General features: G+C 48.7%; 1 protein-coding gene across 3 annotated transcripts in view; it reads right to left on the bottom strand.

Moving 5' to 3' along the window:
- DPYSL2 (dihydropyrimidinase like 2) overlaps positions 1-17,218 on the bottom strand; it is a 118,587-nt gene that overhangs the window by 18,330 nt on the left and 83,039 nt on the right. For all 3 annotated transcript variants that reach the window (XM_070794950.1, XM_019966386.2, XM_019966387.2), the window contains 4 exons: positions 15,206-15,267; positions 14,159-14,239; positions 13,145-13,213; positions 7,019-7,139 (listed from right to left, as the gene is read on the bottom strand). In XM_070794950.1, coding sequence (XP_070651051.1) covers positions 7,019-7,139; positions 13,145-13,213; positions 14,159-14,239; positions 15,206-15,267 — 333 coding nt within the window. The remainder of the gene's footprint in view (positions 1-7,018; positions 7,140-13,144; positions 13,214-14,158; positions 14,240-15,205; positions 15,268-17,218) is intronic.

The raw sequence follows: 17,218 nt of genomic DNA, 5'->3' as shown, positions 1-17,218 counted from the left end.
GAGGCCTGGCAGGCAGCTCACTTGAGGAAGTCAGTGACAATCCCCAAGCAGGAAGGAGGGCCCCAGAACGTGGGGACAGCCTCACCCTAAAGGAAGCCCCCAGGAAGAGGGGGGCCAATGCTCAAAATCACCTGGAAGGTCCCCAGCATTCCTGACCTACTCAGAGCTTCGCAGGCAGGCAGGATGAAGTCCAAGGAGCTGCTGGGCAGGTGCACAGCCTGTTTCAGCTCATCCCAGAGCAGAAAAACCTGCATCTCGAGAAGGCCCTGGCTGCCCTAAGGCACATGTGTGAAATGCAAGTGCCAGGCAGGCCCCCACGGCCCCACAGGCCACGGTTTGTGGCTCAAGGATTAGCAGAAGTGGCTGAGCTGAGGGTGGCCCTTCCGACCCACACAGGTCTAGAGATTCCACTGGCTCTTGTTGCTGTTCAGTTGGTCAGTCCTGTCTGATCCCTTGTGATCCCATGAACTGAAGCACACCAGGCTCCTCTGTCCTTCACTATCTCCCAGAGTTTGCTCAAATTCATGTCCATTGAGTTGGTGATGCTATCTAACCATCTCTTCCTCTGTTACCCACTTCTCTTATCTGAGCATAAAGGTGAGGTCTGGGTGAGACCCTAGGAAAACAGAAGATCTGTAACCTTACAGGTTTCTGAGGACTTCCCTGGCAGTCCAGTGGCTAAGACTCTGTGCTTCCCATGCAGGGGGCCTGGGTTCAATCCCTGGTCAGGGAATTAGATCCCTCATGCTGCAACTAAGAGCTTGCATGCCCCAACTAAAAAAATCCCACATGCCACAATTTTAATTAATTTTAAAAATTCAGTTAAGATTAAAAATTTTTAATTAATTTTAAAATTTAAATGTTTGACTAATTTAAAATTAAATTAAAATTAAATTTTTTAATTAATTTTAAAAAGAAAAAAAGGTTTCCTGGCTTCGTCAATCTGAAACTAATCAAGAGACAGAAATGCCTGGAGAAAAAGAGAGCTGCCGGTCTTTGGAAATCCTTGGCCGAGCGTCAGCGGTTTCCTGATCTTCCCGTAACTCACTATTGTTCGTCCTCTCCTTGATCTGCACTTCAGTCCTGTCTTTGGAAACCTGAGGACCAGGAGGGGCCGGTTCCCGGGATGCATCCTTGCAAGTGTGAGCGCCCTTGATCTCAGCCTTCATCTCACTCCACAAAACACAACTCAGGTGTGGATGGGGGAGCTGGGGAAGGAGCTGAGGCCCGTCCTGTCTATGCACAGGCCACACAGCTCGACACAAGGGAAGGAACTCGGCCTTCAGCTTCTACAAAACCCAGAACTGGGTCAGAGTTTCAAGGCCATGGCTGACCAGATCTGCCTCCTTAGCCCGAGGCTGAGCCAGGACTCTTGGGCCAGGGCCAAATGAAGATGGGGGACTTAGAGAAAGAGGAAGGCATCTTTGCAGCTCATTCCTGCTTTGCCCTGTTGAGGGATTCAGAAGTCCTTGTTGCTTTTGGGTTTTCTCCTCTTTAGCCCCCAAAGACAGGGCAGGAGTTACATCACCCCAGAGGAGGCCTCTACCTCTGCCCATTTTATGAACACTGTACCTGAGACAACCACAGATGGACTTCCGGACCCCAGCCAGGCCACAGACACCACTGCAATGCATGCTGGAAATAATTACCACTAATAATAATAAACCACAAACTAGGCTTCACTGGCCTTTCTACATGCCTCCAAACACACTGCTGATGTTTTCTTGGCGGCAAGTTAGACCTTCATGCTTTCCTTCTCCGGGGAAAATCTAAACTGAAAGAGATGACCCCGGGCCAGCCTTTGGCAGGCTCCCTAGGATAGCCGGGAACAGGAGGGCTGGGGTGCTGTTTATTCACAACCGCCTGAGCGCATTCATGGAGAATAAAGGCAGGCTGGGGGTCAGAGATGTTTGACAGCTCCCGCCCGGAGAGTTAGTCATTTCCCATGAACAAGAAGCAGGAGGACAAATCCAGAAAGAAACAATGGGAAAACGTATATGTGTGTGTATTTCAAAACACAGCCTTAAAAGCACAGTGAAAAACTGTATAAACACTGGGAATTCCCTAGCGGTCCAGTGATGAGGGCTCCGCTGTTCCACTGCAGGAGACACAGGTTCCATCACTGGTCAGATAACTAAGACCCCTCAAGCCACGCAGCACGGCCAAAACCAAACAAAAAAACCCAAAATACAAAAAAAAAAAACCCTACCCAAACATATACAAGCTCCGGGAATTGGTGATGGACAGGGAAGCCTGGCATGCTCCACTCCATGGGGTCGCAAAGAGTTGGACACGACTGTGCGGCTGAACTGAAGTGAAACATATACACACACACCCTCTCTCTCTTCTCAGAGACCCCAGGCCAGAACTCAACACCCCAGCCCCTGTCCATGGATAACCCTGTCAGATTTTGGTACCGAGAATAATTCTAAAGGAACAGAATCTTAGAAGTTTTCTGGATGGGTCCTGGGGTTTCTGGAATTGGTTCTCTGATCTGATTTAAGGTACTAATGACTCAGCAGTTATAAGAGAGCGCTGGCAGTGCACGGGATGAGGAGGCAAAAGAAATGCACAAAATACCACATCAAGTGCTTAAAAGAGGCAAAGTTCTGGGTGACTGTATTTGATACCTTAGAATGTTTTTGTCAACCTGAGTATAACAGTATTAGCTGGTTGTTCCTAATTATACTGGACAAAGTGAGGAAAGACAAGGATGACTAAGGGATTCAAATTCCCAGCTCAAGGGTCCCATAAATGAACCAAAAGTTTCTACATCTACCCCAAAAGAGATCCTCATGTTCAGCAGCCTCAAAGCCAAACCGACTGAAAACTGAACCCAGGGTCTCACCCTGCAAGTGGCTGAACTGAATTCCCAATTTGTAAGCATCTGCTACTGAGATGAGGGGATTGATGGGGGAGGAATTCTGCCTCCAGATGACTTCCCATTGCAACATCAATGCTTTCCTGAATCTCCAACCAACCAGCCTACCTGCACACTTGCTTGCCAGTGCCCACAATGCATGAACCAATTCTTTAAAATCTGTGTATGTGTGTGTGTGAGAGAGAGAGAGACAGGGAGAGGGAGAGACAGAGAGAGGGAAAGATTGGTTCTGTTTCTCCAGAGCCCTGCCTAACACCAATTTTGGTGAGATTCATTCACAGCCCAACCAATGGGGCACTCTCTGGGCTCAAGATTACTAGGCTGTACATTAACTTAACACAAAGGATTCATCCCCAAGTTGGGGTGGAACTCGCAGAGCCCTTGACCATGTGCTTCTCATTACACCCCCTCCATTCCTACTGAACCTCAGGGCACAGGAAGTCTTGTCTCAAGTTTGGGTTGTGAACATTTCTACATCTGGGTTTGGGGGTAGGGGAGGGATGTGGCTCAGATGAGGTCAGTGGGCACTGCCCATGTGCCACCACTCACACACAGAAGGCATCGGCACCATGCTCAAGTCCACACGTGGATAAAATGCAGTCGGAGGGAGCCTATTCAAGAGAAATCCCTACAATGGATTCTTCATGAAAAGAGAACAGGTCCAGAGTCTAGATCTAAGGGTTCTATTTCCTAGAGGCTGGATGATCTGGGGCAAAACAGTCCATTTTCACATTTCAGTGTCCCTTCTGTGACGTCAGCCTTTGAAACTGACCAGGGTCTAAGTTCTTTGGAAGGGTGAAAACTGCCCCAGGTATTCTGGTGCTGGCTGTGTCTTCCTTCATTTCCTTGTTTGCAGACTGAGGTCGGTGAGATGCTGTCCTGCTGAATGACACAGGATGAAGGAGGCAACATGGGTGACACTGGCTCTGTGGCCAGTCAAGCAGCCCCTGAAAACAGTCCTCAGTTGGGCTCCATCTTGGGCTTCCCTGGTGGCTCAGACGGTAAAGAACCCACTTGCAATGCAGGAGACCCAGGATCAATCCCTGGGTTGGGAAGACCCCCTGAAGGAGGGCATGGCAACCCACTCCAATATTCTTGCCTGGAGAATCCCAAGGACAGAGGAGCCTGGCGAGCTACACTCCATGGGGTTGCAAAGAGTCAGACACGACTGAGCAACTAACACATGCTCACTCTTCAATCATCATAGTATTAGGTACAGTTATTATATAATCCTTGTGTGCACCATCTCATTTAAGCATCATCCTCCCCATTTAGATCGGAAAATGGGACCAAAAGATGGTAAGTTATCTGCCCAGCATCACAAGCTAATGCCTAGTGGGGCTGGGAGTTGTTTCAGGACAGGATGCTGATCCCAGAGCACTAGCATTCAATACAGCTTTATATTGATTTTCTTCTTGGTCACTGGGGAATCCTGGCTTCCACATTCTCCATGACTTTGCCGAGTGTCAGACTCCAGTTTCTACCCAGTCTGTTAAGGAACCAAACACCAACAGATACCGAGGAGATAGCCACAGCATATCCCATATTAAAATAATCTCAAAACATGAAGGTGAGTCAGACATTAGTGGGGACCTTCATGGCCTGAGGTCAGATGCAGATGATCAAAGCCCAATTCCACATTTCAGCAGCTCTGAGCTCCAGTTTACTCAGCTGCAGAGTAAAGCAAGTATAAAAATTCTTGCCCCAGCGCCTCCCAAAGTAATTATGAAGTTCCCACAAGATGGAAAGAGCCTACAAGCAGGCTAGGATTTCTCCTTCTTGCTAATTAACACCAGGATGCACCAGAAATTCCTTTCTGGCAGCTCAAGTTCATCTAAAGCAAAGGCTTTCAAGGTCTACAGGGCAAGAGCTGTTGAATGCAAGAGCCACTCTGGGAACCACAAGCAAGCACAGTTGGACTCACCCTGAAGGTTCTGAATGAAGAGACTGAAGTCCCTTCTTGGTGCTCAGACCCCAACACCCAAGCAGGTTCTAGATCATAAGGAAAACACGGGGATATCCTGGGGCGCTGAGTCGCAGAGTATCAGAGGGGGCCTGGACTCTAATAACACACTCCAGCTTCAAATAGAAGAGCTGAGACACAGAAAGGAGGAGCCGCAGCACTGCTGGTAGGGCGGGCCCCGAGCCCAGAGCTCTGCAGCCCCACAGCAGGACCAGGGCCACCTGCCCCAGACTGAGACTCTTCCATCTTACAATTCTGATAAGTGAAAGTTGGAATTGGAAAACACGGCTGTAGTGTTTAATTCTGCTAAATTGAATGCTTAATTATATTGAAACTATATTAAAATTTTTGCTTAACTTTCTGTTTCTTCTTTTCATTTGGGTATGGTATGGTTACTAACAAGCTGTGCCCAGCTTCCCCTTTTCAGACACAGTGCCAGCTGTCTCCCCTCTACATGGAAGCAGCAATACTACGATTAGCGCTAGGTGCTGAGGCTGAATCCCACATTGCAGATGTGTGCCTGGGTGACAAAGGGCCCAGATGAGGGAGGGTCACCAGCAGTAATCATCCACGTCTTCTAGAAACACAATTCAAAGCCGATTCTAAGTAAGTGAATAGTGGTGATGATGGTTTAATCACTAAGTCGTGTCTGATTCTTTCTAACCCCAGGGACTGTAGCCCACCAGGTTCCTCTGTCCATGGGATTTCTCAGGCAAGAATACTGGAGTGGGTTGCCATTTCCTTCTCCAGGGAATCTTCCCCACCCAGGGATCAAAACTGGGTCTCCTGTATTGCAGGTGGTCTCCTGCATTGCAGGCAGATACTTTACCAACTCAGCCACCAGAGAATGTTCCATTGCAAAAAGGCAGTTCCTTCTAGCTGCCAGGAGAGGGCAGGTTTCTGAAACACTAGTAAATGCAGCAACCATTTCATGCAGCGCCTGAGGACAGAGACCCCAAGGGAGCTCCAGAGGACAGGGACCAGGAATTCATTGCTGGGGCCATCTAGAAGCCATCAGCTCTTGGGACAAGCTGACTCAGTGGTCATTGAGCAATCTGTTCTAAGTCTTGCACCAACTCACCCACCAGTGAAAAAAAAATCCTCCTGATCCATATGGATCACATCCCACTGAGAACCAGAGAATGAACCAGAGAGGTCAAACGGCTCCCTTGTTAATGGAGAAAAAAAAGATACATGGAGAGAGATAAAGAAATCAAAAAAGAATGAGAGAGAAAGACCAAGAAAGTAATACAGAGACCAGGAGAAAGCCAGAAGAAAGTCAAGAGAGAGAGAGAAATGGAGACAGAGATGGAGAAATGCAGACAATAGGGTTGGGAAATATAATGGAGGGAGAGAAGGAAGAAAGGGAAGATCCTTCTATGATACTCTTGTCCAGATCCAGCCAAGATCCACCTCAAGTCCACTAAACAGAATCAGTCTCCCTTTCTGTGTACTGAGCTACACTCCCAAGCAGAGACCACGGTGGTGTGATTACCCGAACTCATAGTCAAGGTAGCTACAGTAGGGCCGTGTTGCATTCATAATGGATAAGGTGATCGGGGCACATCCCCTGGACCGGTACTTAGTAGATTAGTTTCCAAGAACCTTGCCGCTGGAAATAAGAGCCAGCCTCAGCCCAGAATATATCGCCACCATCTACAGGGCGCCACTGGGGCACCAGAACAGGATATGATGATGGGGTGGAGGAAGGGAAGCCAGGGGTCGGGGCAGAACCATGCCCCCACAAGCCTCTCTTACACACGCCAGCGGAAATCACTCCCTGCCACAGAGGGGAACCACATTTTGCAATGGAAGCTTCCCCAGGATTCTGCGGCAGAGAGAAACTGACGTCATCTGTGTATGTGCCTGGTTTATTTAGACTGCATCAGATTAAATCCAACTCTTCTACAGAAGTGAGGGCAGGAGGCAAAGCGTGTGGCCCACCCACCCTGCACTGTGCACAGCTTTAACTAGATACCAACACGGCTGCAGCCCCGGAACAGAGCGAGAAACAGGAGCGGCCCGCCGCACCAAGATGTAATTAGGTTACCGCTGCAAAGTGATGAGAGCACAGCAACCCACTTGGCAGGAGGAGCTGGAAAAGCAGTCCTTTCCCCGACCTACAACCCCTCCAGAACCTGCGCTTACACAGTGAGACCGCGAGCAACACTTACCCTTTTTCCGGGCCTGGGCGATAACTTCCGCTGCGCTCTTGCTCATCACCTTGGTGATGTACAGAGGGCAGTTGGTCTGGTTGGCGATGGTGATGGAACGGTTCACGGCTTCAGCCTCGACCTGCAGAAGAGCATCCCAGTGTGAGAACTGTGTCCACTGTTCTGTCAGTTCCGAGCTCATCTCTACCCTCCACCCAAGGGGAGGGGCTACAGTGAATCAGAAACTAATGCGTGCTCAGGGTTCTACCCCCAGTGGCACGGAGGGCAAGGGCAGTGACTTGCCCAGCTGACCCTTGTGGATGGATCTAGGTGTGATAAGCAGCCACCTGGAGTCTGTAAAGGAATGCAGTTTCTCATGAGTCTCAGGCCCTTCCCCCATACCCAAAGGGTCAGTAGCTCTGGGGGTGGGACCCAGAAGGGTGGGTCTTACCAACTCTAGGTGATTTTTATGCTTGCTAATGTTTGAGAGCCACCATGCCTAGAAACTGATGGCTCCTAGCTTGGCGCATTCACCCCAAGCGTGTGGTCTCTCCAGTCAAGACATCCAATGTGGAATTTTTGTGCTGGGCTTCAGTCCCATGCTCACAAATGAAGCCAACCTCACCCAAGGAACAATGCGATCTCACAGTGCTCTGGGAACAGGGGCAGGCAGATCTGTGTAAACCAAAGGCCCCTCTGTATGGGCAAACCCATCATCACCAGCCATAGACTGGTACGCCCTTCCACATGAGATGGGAGGGCTGCTCTAACCAATAACCTGATTCTTTAAACCTGATGCTTCAGTGAACGATATTCCAAAGACCCCAAGGGATGGGGCTTCCCTGGTGGCTCCGATGATAAAGAATCCGCCTGCAATGTGGGAGACCTGGGTTTGATCCCCTGGACAAGGGATAGGCTACCCACTCCAATATTCTGGCCTGGAGAATTCCATGGACAGAAGAGCCTTGCAGGCTATACAGTCCATGGGATCACAAAGAGTCAGACATGACTTTCACTTTCACTTGTTCACTTTCAGTGAATGATATTCCAAAGACCCCAAGAGATTACTGCTAAACACCTGATCAGGAAAGACGAGTTCTTAGGTCACTGTATCATACAGAGGAATCAGCAGTGTGTGCTGAGCATGGGCAGCTGAAGGAACAAATGCAATGATGAGACAGAGGACCTCAGGAAGCTTCTTGCTCCCTCCCAAATTCTGGCAAAAGGCTGACTTCCACTAACTCTTCTAGGCGAGGGGCTGGGTCTTTCTTGAATTTTTTGCTTCCTCCAGGCAGTTCCCAGGGTAGCTCCTGGTACCCAGCAGGTGCTCAAAAATGTTCACTGAGCAAGTAAGTGACTTCATTTCAGGTTAATGGTTAAAGCTAGGCTGGTTCCATAAAGAGCTGCCACTTTTCATAAGACATGACCAGCTCCAGACTGAATCATCTTAGCTAACCAGTCTCTATGGGAGTTCAGCCAAGAACTGAAGTTCTGTAAACTGCGCTAACGGGTGATCTAATTTAATATAAGAGGACACTATCCTTCATACTTGGTCTCTTGGGCCTCAACTATGTGAAGAGAGATGTCTAGAGACCCACAGGCAAACCAAACAGCCCTTGAAAAAGCTCATTAAACATCCAAGTGTTTTTAATTCCTGGCATAGCTGAATGATCACCCTCCCCTCTCTGTGGCTCCAGTTACAACAGAAGGGCCTCTGGCCCCGGCAGCATAAAGGAGGGACGTCTTGCGTCTCTGCAGTCACCTCAAAAAGTACACAGGGGATGTGCAAACAGGACTCCACTAGAATCTGCGTGCTTTCCAGGGGTGCAGGTGACTGCCTGAATTCACGGTCTCTACCCAAGACTCTTCTGAAAGCGAACAGAGGCGCTATTCATAACTGCCCGGGGCAACGGGTGTGGACCAGGACTGCCTGGGGTGAACCAGAACTCACAGTCAGGCTCATTAGGGAATAAATGGAGCAGAAGTGCCAGTTCCAGGGGGCCCCTACCCAAGAGGAGTGGTTTCTGTTAAGACTGGTTTGGTGGGAGAATCTGGGTCCCAAAGCCCTGTCTGGATTGGCTTATCTACTGTCAGGTGAGTTCTGACCCCTCCCCTTCTCCAGCTGGGCAGTATGGTCATGTGGAGAGAAAAGGTCATATAAACCCCACCTCTCCAAGTTTTACCCAGAACCATGGAAGGATTCATGCATACCCTTCTGCATGTACATACTGTGACCCCGTGGACTGTACCCACCAGGCTCCTCTGTCCATGGGATTCTTCAGGCAAGAATACTGGAGTGGGTTGCCATTTCCTTCTCCAGGGGATCTTCCAGACCCAGGGATAAAACCTGGCTCTCCTGCATTGCAGGCAGATTTTTTACCAACTGAGCTACGAGGGAAGCCTGGTACATGTGTATGCCTCCGCTAGAAAACATAAATTGTCTCATGCACACTGAAATCTGGCTTCAGTATTATGACAACAGTGTTATGTTTAAAAATAAAACTTTGTCTTTGTCTCTTTATAGAGCTGTCAGGGATTTAAGTGGTCACCTGAGCCACGTTTTCTGCTTTTAAAGATGAGCCACCCCAAGTAATGACTGTACCCCGGTCATCCCATGCCAGTTAGGAGTTTTCCTACTCCATCAAAAATTCTGTCACCTTCACCTCCGGGACCCCACTCTCCACCCAGACAACAGGCTGTGTGTGTGTGTGTGTGTGTGTGTGTGTGTGTGCACGCGCACGCTTTGTTTTTACTTTTGGCCATACAGCGTGGCTTGTAGGATCTCAGTTCCCCAACCAGTGACTGAACCTGGGCCACAGCAGTGAAAGCCCAGAATTCTAACCACTAGGCCAACAGGGAACTCCCCCGACACCAGTCTTACTTCTCTTACTGGCTCAGAACCCCATCACATGTCGCCCCATCTACTTACTCTGCATCTCCCTCTTTCTCCATCCCCCACCCCCCAGCTCACCCAAAATTCCCTTCACAAAGGACCACTTTCTCATCCACCTCGACATCCCCTACAGGCTGAGCACTGCCTCCATCATAATATGCTCTTGGGTACCACTGATGGACAGGAGGTTTCTATTAATAGATTTCTGCATCCCTGTTTGTCTCCCTTTCAATCTTCTCTGCTGAAAACTGGGGGAAATCCTACCAGCCATCTCACTCGGTGAGTTGGAAAGAGCAGCAGAAAGAAGAGTATGTTTTCTGTGGTTCAAGTCAAGTTAACCATCAGGACGCTGTCAATGGATCATGAAACCAGGAAGGAATTCTGTTATTAACTGTGTTTTTTGCACTGGCAGCATCTCCCTAACTTCATACTAAAGCTCAGTTCCCTCAATATACAGCCGTGTTTTATTCTCTTTATTGCTTATGTACAGTATGTGAAAAATACTTAGTGTTAGTCGCTCAGTTGTGTCCAACTCTTTATGACCCCATGGACTATATAGCCTGCCAGGCTCTTCTGTCCATAGAATTCTCCAGGCAAGAATACTGGAGAGAGTAGCCATTCCCTTCTCCAGGGGATCTTCCCGACCCAGAGATCGAAACTTTGTCTCCTGAACTGCAGGCCCAACAATGGAACCTGGGTCTCCTTTACCATCTGAGTCACCTGGGAGGCCCTACCCAGAATATAACACGCTGTTGTTAACAGATCCCTACCAATGAATTGAAAAACCATCCCCGGGAGCCGAGGAGAAGGTGCCAGCTGGCACCTGGCGGCTCACACGGCTGTCCTAAGGATGCATCTGCTCAGGAGAAGCACCGCACACCGTGCCTGGCCTCGAGTCAGTGCCTCTGAACCAGCTCAGCAGCACGTGCCCCTGGAAAGCAGACAGTCCCAAAGCAGCCTCTCGTGGGACCACAGGACCACCCCCTCAAGGAGCCAGGACCTCCCCGTATTGGAGTGCTGCCGGGGCTGCCAGCTCCCAAAGGAGGATTCTAGGGGTCCCAACACAGCAGCGGCTGCAAAAGAAATGTCCCATGCCTCAAGGTGGAAAAACAGGTGACGTTTGTGGTCATAATGGCAACCAGGCCCCCTCTTCTCTGATAGCTTTGGCCTGTTCAGTAAACCCAGGGGGAACTCGCTTTCTGATCGGGGTGTGCCGGGACCTGGGGAGGCAGTGCAGATGGTGGGAAAGATAAGACGAGAAGCAAGCCCCCAGGAAGGCTCTGAGATGGAAACCAGCAGGCAGCTCTCACTAGGAGCCCTGGGCCGCAGGAGGAGAGACGTTTACTCTCAGAAGACAATATCCTTTTCCCCTTCTCTGCTGGACGGTTGGAACTGGAGGGGAGGGGCTCCCAGCCAGGCTCCAGGATGAAGGTTAAGAGTAAACATTCTAATGAAGCCCAGCCCCAGGCGTCACCACCTGGTTACACAGGCCACTGGCTTCCCACGGAGCTTGAGCTCCCGGCTGTGTGTGTGTGTGTGTGTGTGTGTGTGTGTGTGTGTGTGTGTGTACACTGAGAGTAGTGGGCGGGGGGCAGGCAGGAACTGCACTTGCTAGCTCTCTGATGCTGAACTTCACACCCCTGTGATTTTTTTCACAAAAGACCCAGGTGACAAAGGCAATGCCTCCAGGCAGCACCACACACAGGCAAGCAGAATGGAACGGGTCCCCTGGACACAGCTGTCCTTTCAACTGAAGGAAATGTCCTGAGTCTCAGATGGTAACGAAGGTGCCCTGGTGTGCACGTGTCTATGTATGTAAATGTGTGTAATTATGTGTGTCTGTGACTCTGTGTGTATCTGTGTATATGTGTGTGTATCTGTAATATGTGTGTCTCTGTGTCTGCGACTCTTGTTTCTGTGACTCTGTATGTGTATATGTCTGTGTATGTATATGGATGTAACTGTGAGTGTCTGTGACTCTATGAGTCTCTGTGTATATGTCTGTGTCTGTGATGCTCTGTGTATGTATGCGTGTGTGTGTGTGTGTATCTCTGTATGAGTGCACATATGTGGTAAGAATGGCAGAACAAGGAAATTAAGCCCTCAGTGCGTGCAAAACACTCCAAGTGATTTCCGCTTTTGCTTTTTTCTGCCTCTTTCCTACAATCTTTCTCCTTTTTCAGCCTCATGTCTCCCCACAAAGCCTGGGGAAAAGCCTGATGAGACGAGGCACTTCTCCTCACCCCAGGCAGCCTGTTGATGGCACCTTCAATGCCACATGCTCAGAACCCATTTTCTTCTAGGGGGAGCAGAGCCCCTGCACCCACGGGTCCTAACCCAAGTGACCCCTCCCCAGACTCAGTGCAGATGTCCTAGGCCTGAAATGCTGTGATCTGGGGGCCCTGGTCCCATCCGTACCCCTCGGACCCAGCATCTTCCACCACCTGTTTCTGGGAGGAAAAATCATAATTTTAAGTCATCATCCACATGGCAATTTTATCTGCCTCCTCTGCCCATCCCTTTTCCCAGGACAGAGTCTCTTCACTTCCATCAGACTCCCAGCATCATCTTTGCTCAGAGCCACCAGGAACTCCAAAACCTGACCTTGAGCCTTTCCTTAAAGAGCTAGCTCCTGAAAAGTATTGAGGCCACAGATTCTCATTTAGAAAAACAGACTCTTCTGTCACGTAAGACGTAAGCCCTCCTTCTCACTCACAAGCTTCGCCATCCAAAGCAGTGACTCTCAACCACTGGGCCAGCAAGAACCCTGCTCTGAATTCTTCTCCCTCAACTGTGAAAGATTTGGTCTACCACGCTCTGCTGATTGTGCTATACCGCATATAGACTTACCATGGAAACACTTACAATCTCCCTTCTGCCTTCTAGATACTTACAAGAGCTTTTATGGCAAGATGTTGGAGGCCCTGGGTTATGAACCACAAAACCCCTATTGCTGGATGCTAATAAAAGCTGTTTGTGTTTGTCTACCTAAGGAAGGGCTTGGAGAATTAGAGACAGAAAGAGGAGTCGTTAGGTTAAACAAGCCACACTGCTTTACCCCACAGCACATTCTAATACTTCACTTTGCCTGTGTAGACACTTCTCAGTGGCGGACTGGGACGTCCCCAGGGACCAAAATCAGCATTCAAGGGAAAAAACCAACATTCTCAACAGGCAGGAAGTGGGCGCTTTGTGGCTCCGGCGGCGCCCACCCCAGAACACAGATTCATCCCCTCCATTCAGCAGGCACTCACCTCCTCAGGCCGGCTCAGCACATGTCCCTCAGGGCCCGTGATGCCCAGATCCAGGATCCTCTGCTGCTCCTGCAATGTTTAAAAGAAAACCAGGCTGTCAACCCAGTCAATCTGAAAGGAAATCAACTCTGAATATTCATTGGAAGGACCTGATATGAAGAGTCAACTTCATTAAAAAAGACGCTGATGCTGGGAAAGATAGAAGGCAGGAGGAGAAGAGGATGACAGATGATGAGATGGTTGGATGTCATCACCAACTCAATGGACAGCAAACTCTGAGAGATGGTGAAGGACAGGGAAGCCTGGCATGCTGCAGCCCGTGGGGTCACAAACAGTTGGACACAAACTGGACAACAACAAGGCTATCAGGGGGAACTGGATCCCACATGAGCCTGATTGCCAAGATCTGGGTAAAAATCACTCCGATGAGACATCAAAATGGAACTGCTGGGACTTTCCTGCCGGTTCAGTGGTTACAACTCCACACTTCCAATTCAAGGGGTACAGGTTTGATCCCTGATCAGGGAACTAAGATCCCCCATGCCATGCAGCATGACCAAAATTAAACTAAAGTGGCACTTTTGACCCTCATCCCAAGACCCCACGAAGAGAGGGCTTGGTATCCCATCCCCGGTCCTGCCCGAGTTATGACAGGTCAGTTACAGCCTCGCCAACAGTACAGCTATCCCCTAGGATACTAAAAGCCAACGTATCCCCAGTCCTGGGCTACAGGGTGACATATCTATATGTGGGTGTCCACACCCGCCTCCCCGCAGGCAGCCACATCACAGCGCTGAGAGAAAGGACTTCTCTATGGAAAGGCTGTTCGTCCTAAGAACACATCAAGGGGCACGTGCATCTCCGACCTTCATGCTGTCGTAAGACTGTTCCCACAGTCCCCCCAGGTCACTCTGCTTGTCCCCCCTAGAGGTGAGCTACGGCAGCCACTCCACTCCTTCGAGCCTGCCTCTCACCCAGGGGGTCATGTGGCAGTGACAACGCGGAAGCACGCACCTCTGCGATGATGTCGCCGTTTTCCGCGTGGACCTGGGCAATCGCTCCAATATCCCGGATCACGCTCAGGACTTCATAGATCTGAGAAAGGGAGGGCGTGGGATCAGAGACAGGGAACTCAGTGTTCCTGGTCATAAGTACCACCACCTCCCTGACAACCACCAGGACTAGCACCAGGACGCCTCGATGCTTCTATGAAGGCCAGCTTTTCTGACATGCCTGAGGGCAGTGTTTCTGGTCACATGTAGCAGAGAAGGACCTCTCAGTAATTAACAGATAATCAACAGAGGCAGGGTAACCTACAGGGCTTAGATGAGGAGAAGCTGGTGGGTGACACCAGCTCTGCACCAGGTTTGCTGAGAGGGGTCTGAGAACCCCTCTCAGTTATACTGCCCCAGGCAGGTGGCTGATTCCAGAGCCTGGGAACACCAGTCCTGGGGGGCCAGGGCACGGGCTTCATACCATCCCCTGAAGGGAGTGACATCAGGGACTTCATTCACCAACCATTTCCCGTGAGCATACACTGGAGGCGGCTGTGAAGACAGCAGCAGTCCACGCTGAGTTTATTTTTGTGTGTGGTGTCAGGGAGTGCTCCCATTGCATTCTTTTACATGTAGCTGTCCAGTTTTCCCAGCACCACTTATTGAATAGACTGTCTTTTCTCCACTGTATATTCTTGCCTCCTTTGCCATAGATTAGCTGATCATAAGTGCATGGGTTTATTTCTGGGCTTTCTATCTTGCTCCATTGATCTATATTTCTGTTTTTGTACCAGTACCATACTGCCAGGTGTTAAACAGATAGCTAGTGGGAAGCTGCATTATAGCACAGGAAGTTCAGTTCAGTGCTCTATGATGACCTAGAGGGGTGGGATGGAGAGGTCCAAGAGAGAGGGGATATATGTGTTCATATAGCTGATTCATTTGGTTATATAGCAGAAACTAATGCAACATTATAAAGCAACTATATGCCAAAAAAAAAAAAAAAAAGACAACAGCATTGGCCCAAATGTACCAAATGCCAGTAAGAAAAGCCGGCTTTTCTTACCTGGGAATCCGTGAGCTGGAAGCGATCTTTGAAAGCCATGTACACAAGGAAGGAATTCACCCCTAGAGGACAGACAAAATAGAGAGGTGGAGATATGACTCACAGATAAACCAAATAATCTGGATGGGAATAAGGAAGTTATAATATGTATATGTGTGTGGAGAGAAAAACTCAGAAAGAGGAAGAAAGGAAGAGATAAAGAGAGGCAGAGATAAAGGCAGAGACCAAAAGATAAAGCAAATAAAGGTGATAAAATACCAGCAACTGGCAAATCTGGTACTAGGCTGCATAAGGGTTCTTTTTAATATTTTTATGGTTTCTCTTAATTTAAAACTATATCAAAATTTTAAATTGCCAGTATTTGTACACCCATTTTCAAAGCAGCATTGTTCAAAAGAGCCAAAAGGTAAAAGCAAAATAAGTGTCCATGGATGAAGGGCTAAACAAAATGTCCATCCATACAATGGAATATTATTCAGCCTTAAAATGAAGGGAATTCTAACACAGGCTACAACGTGGATGAGCCTTGAGGACATTCTGCTAAGTGAAATAAGCCAGTCACAAAAGGACAAACGCTGTGGGATTCCACCTATATGCCAAGTTCACAAGGACAAGTAGAATGGGGGTTGGGGGAAGGGAAAGGTATGGTTTAACGGAGACAGAGTTCTAGTTTGGAAAGATGAAAGAAAGGTCTGGAGATGGATGGTGGTGATCCCTGCACAACAGTGGGAATGTCCTTAGTGTCACTGAGCTGTACATTTAAAATGACTAAGACGACAAATTTCACATTATGCTGTATTCTACCATAATTAAAAGTTAAACATTAGAAAGAAATTTGCTCCTAACTGTTGTGCCTTAACAAGAAAGTGAATTCAAAGATCTATAATAAATGTCTTTTCTCCGGTAAACTGACTGCCTTCTATGCTGATTTTTCAGAAATGTTTTAAGACAGACAAGGTCTGTGGGTGCAACAGCAGATGTCACAGCTCTCACCCTGGCATTTTAGATTTCTTGCTTCCAAAAGCACCAGACCAAACATCCCTGATCAACATCCATCACAAGGGTAAACAACTGTACTGACAACCTGCTAGCCCTGGAGCTTAATTCAAGCCACGGGAGGTGCTGGAAGCTGCCTGTGTTCAATGCCTTGGGACACTTCGGCCCTTCTCTCCTGCTAGGCAACAGTTGCTATGGGAACCCTCCAGGCTGATGTGGAGTAAATTCATTATTAGCATTTAATCCATTTGAGTCTCAGTATTTGCCAAAGTGAGAAAGGTCAAGGATTACCTAGTTTCTTTCATGTGGGAATGAATCTTAGGGTATCTAATCCAATATCCTCATGTGAGACTTTTTGTTAAATTGAGACTCATAAAATTTAAGTGATTTGGCCAAGGTCACACAGCCAGTTTATGGAAGAGCAGAGAAATAAGCCCCAGACTACAGATTATCATTCTAAGCTTTTTCCACTGTATCTGTAGGTATCTACCGTATCTATGCCTAGATTTTACTCTCAGCTCATGGTATTTCTTAGCCTAGAAGTTCAGAACCATAGAGCATAGACATTTCCTTGATGGTTTGGATCCAAAGAGGTCAACATGTGACCCCATGTGATCTCCTGTCTATAGCCAAGGTCAAGAAGACCCCCAAAGATGATGTTGTCTGATAACATCACCCAAATCCCTAAGGTTCCTGTGGATAAGAGGGACCCAGAGGCACCCGGAGGTGGTTAAGATTCCCGCAATATCCCTGGAATATCCCAATATCCCTGGGATTCTTTCAGAACCCAGTCCTTAGAATCTGGCTCCCACTATGGAACAAAAAAAAGACACCTCATGTGGTTCCAGAGCCTCATCACCCTCAAATCTACCCTGGTTCTCCTGGGTTTGCAAACAGAGGCTGCCGAAGTCCTGTACTCAGGGTCCCGGGCTCTCCTCTAAGATTACCCAGAATCCTCCCTGGGGGGTGCATTCTTCTCCTTTAAGAGCAAATCCCTCTCTCATCCTCAACTCCCCA

Source organism: Bos indicus, chromosome 8, assembly GCF_029378745.1.
Source record: "Bos indicus isolate NIAB-ARS_2022 breed Sahiwal x Tharparkar chromosome 8, NIAB-ARS_B.indTharparkar_mat_pri_1.0, whole genome shotgun sequence".
NCBI classification, from domain to species: domain Eukaryota; kingdom Metazoa; phylum Chordata; class Mammalia; order Artiodactyla; family Bovidae; genus Bos; species Bos indicus.
This window is presented reverse-complemented; position numbering and strand designations above follow the sequence as displayed.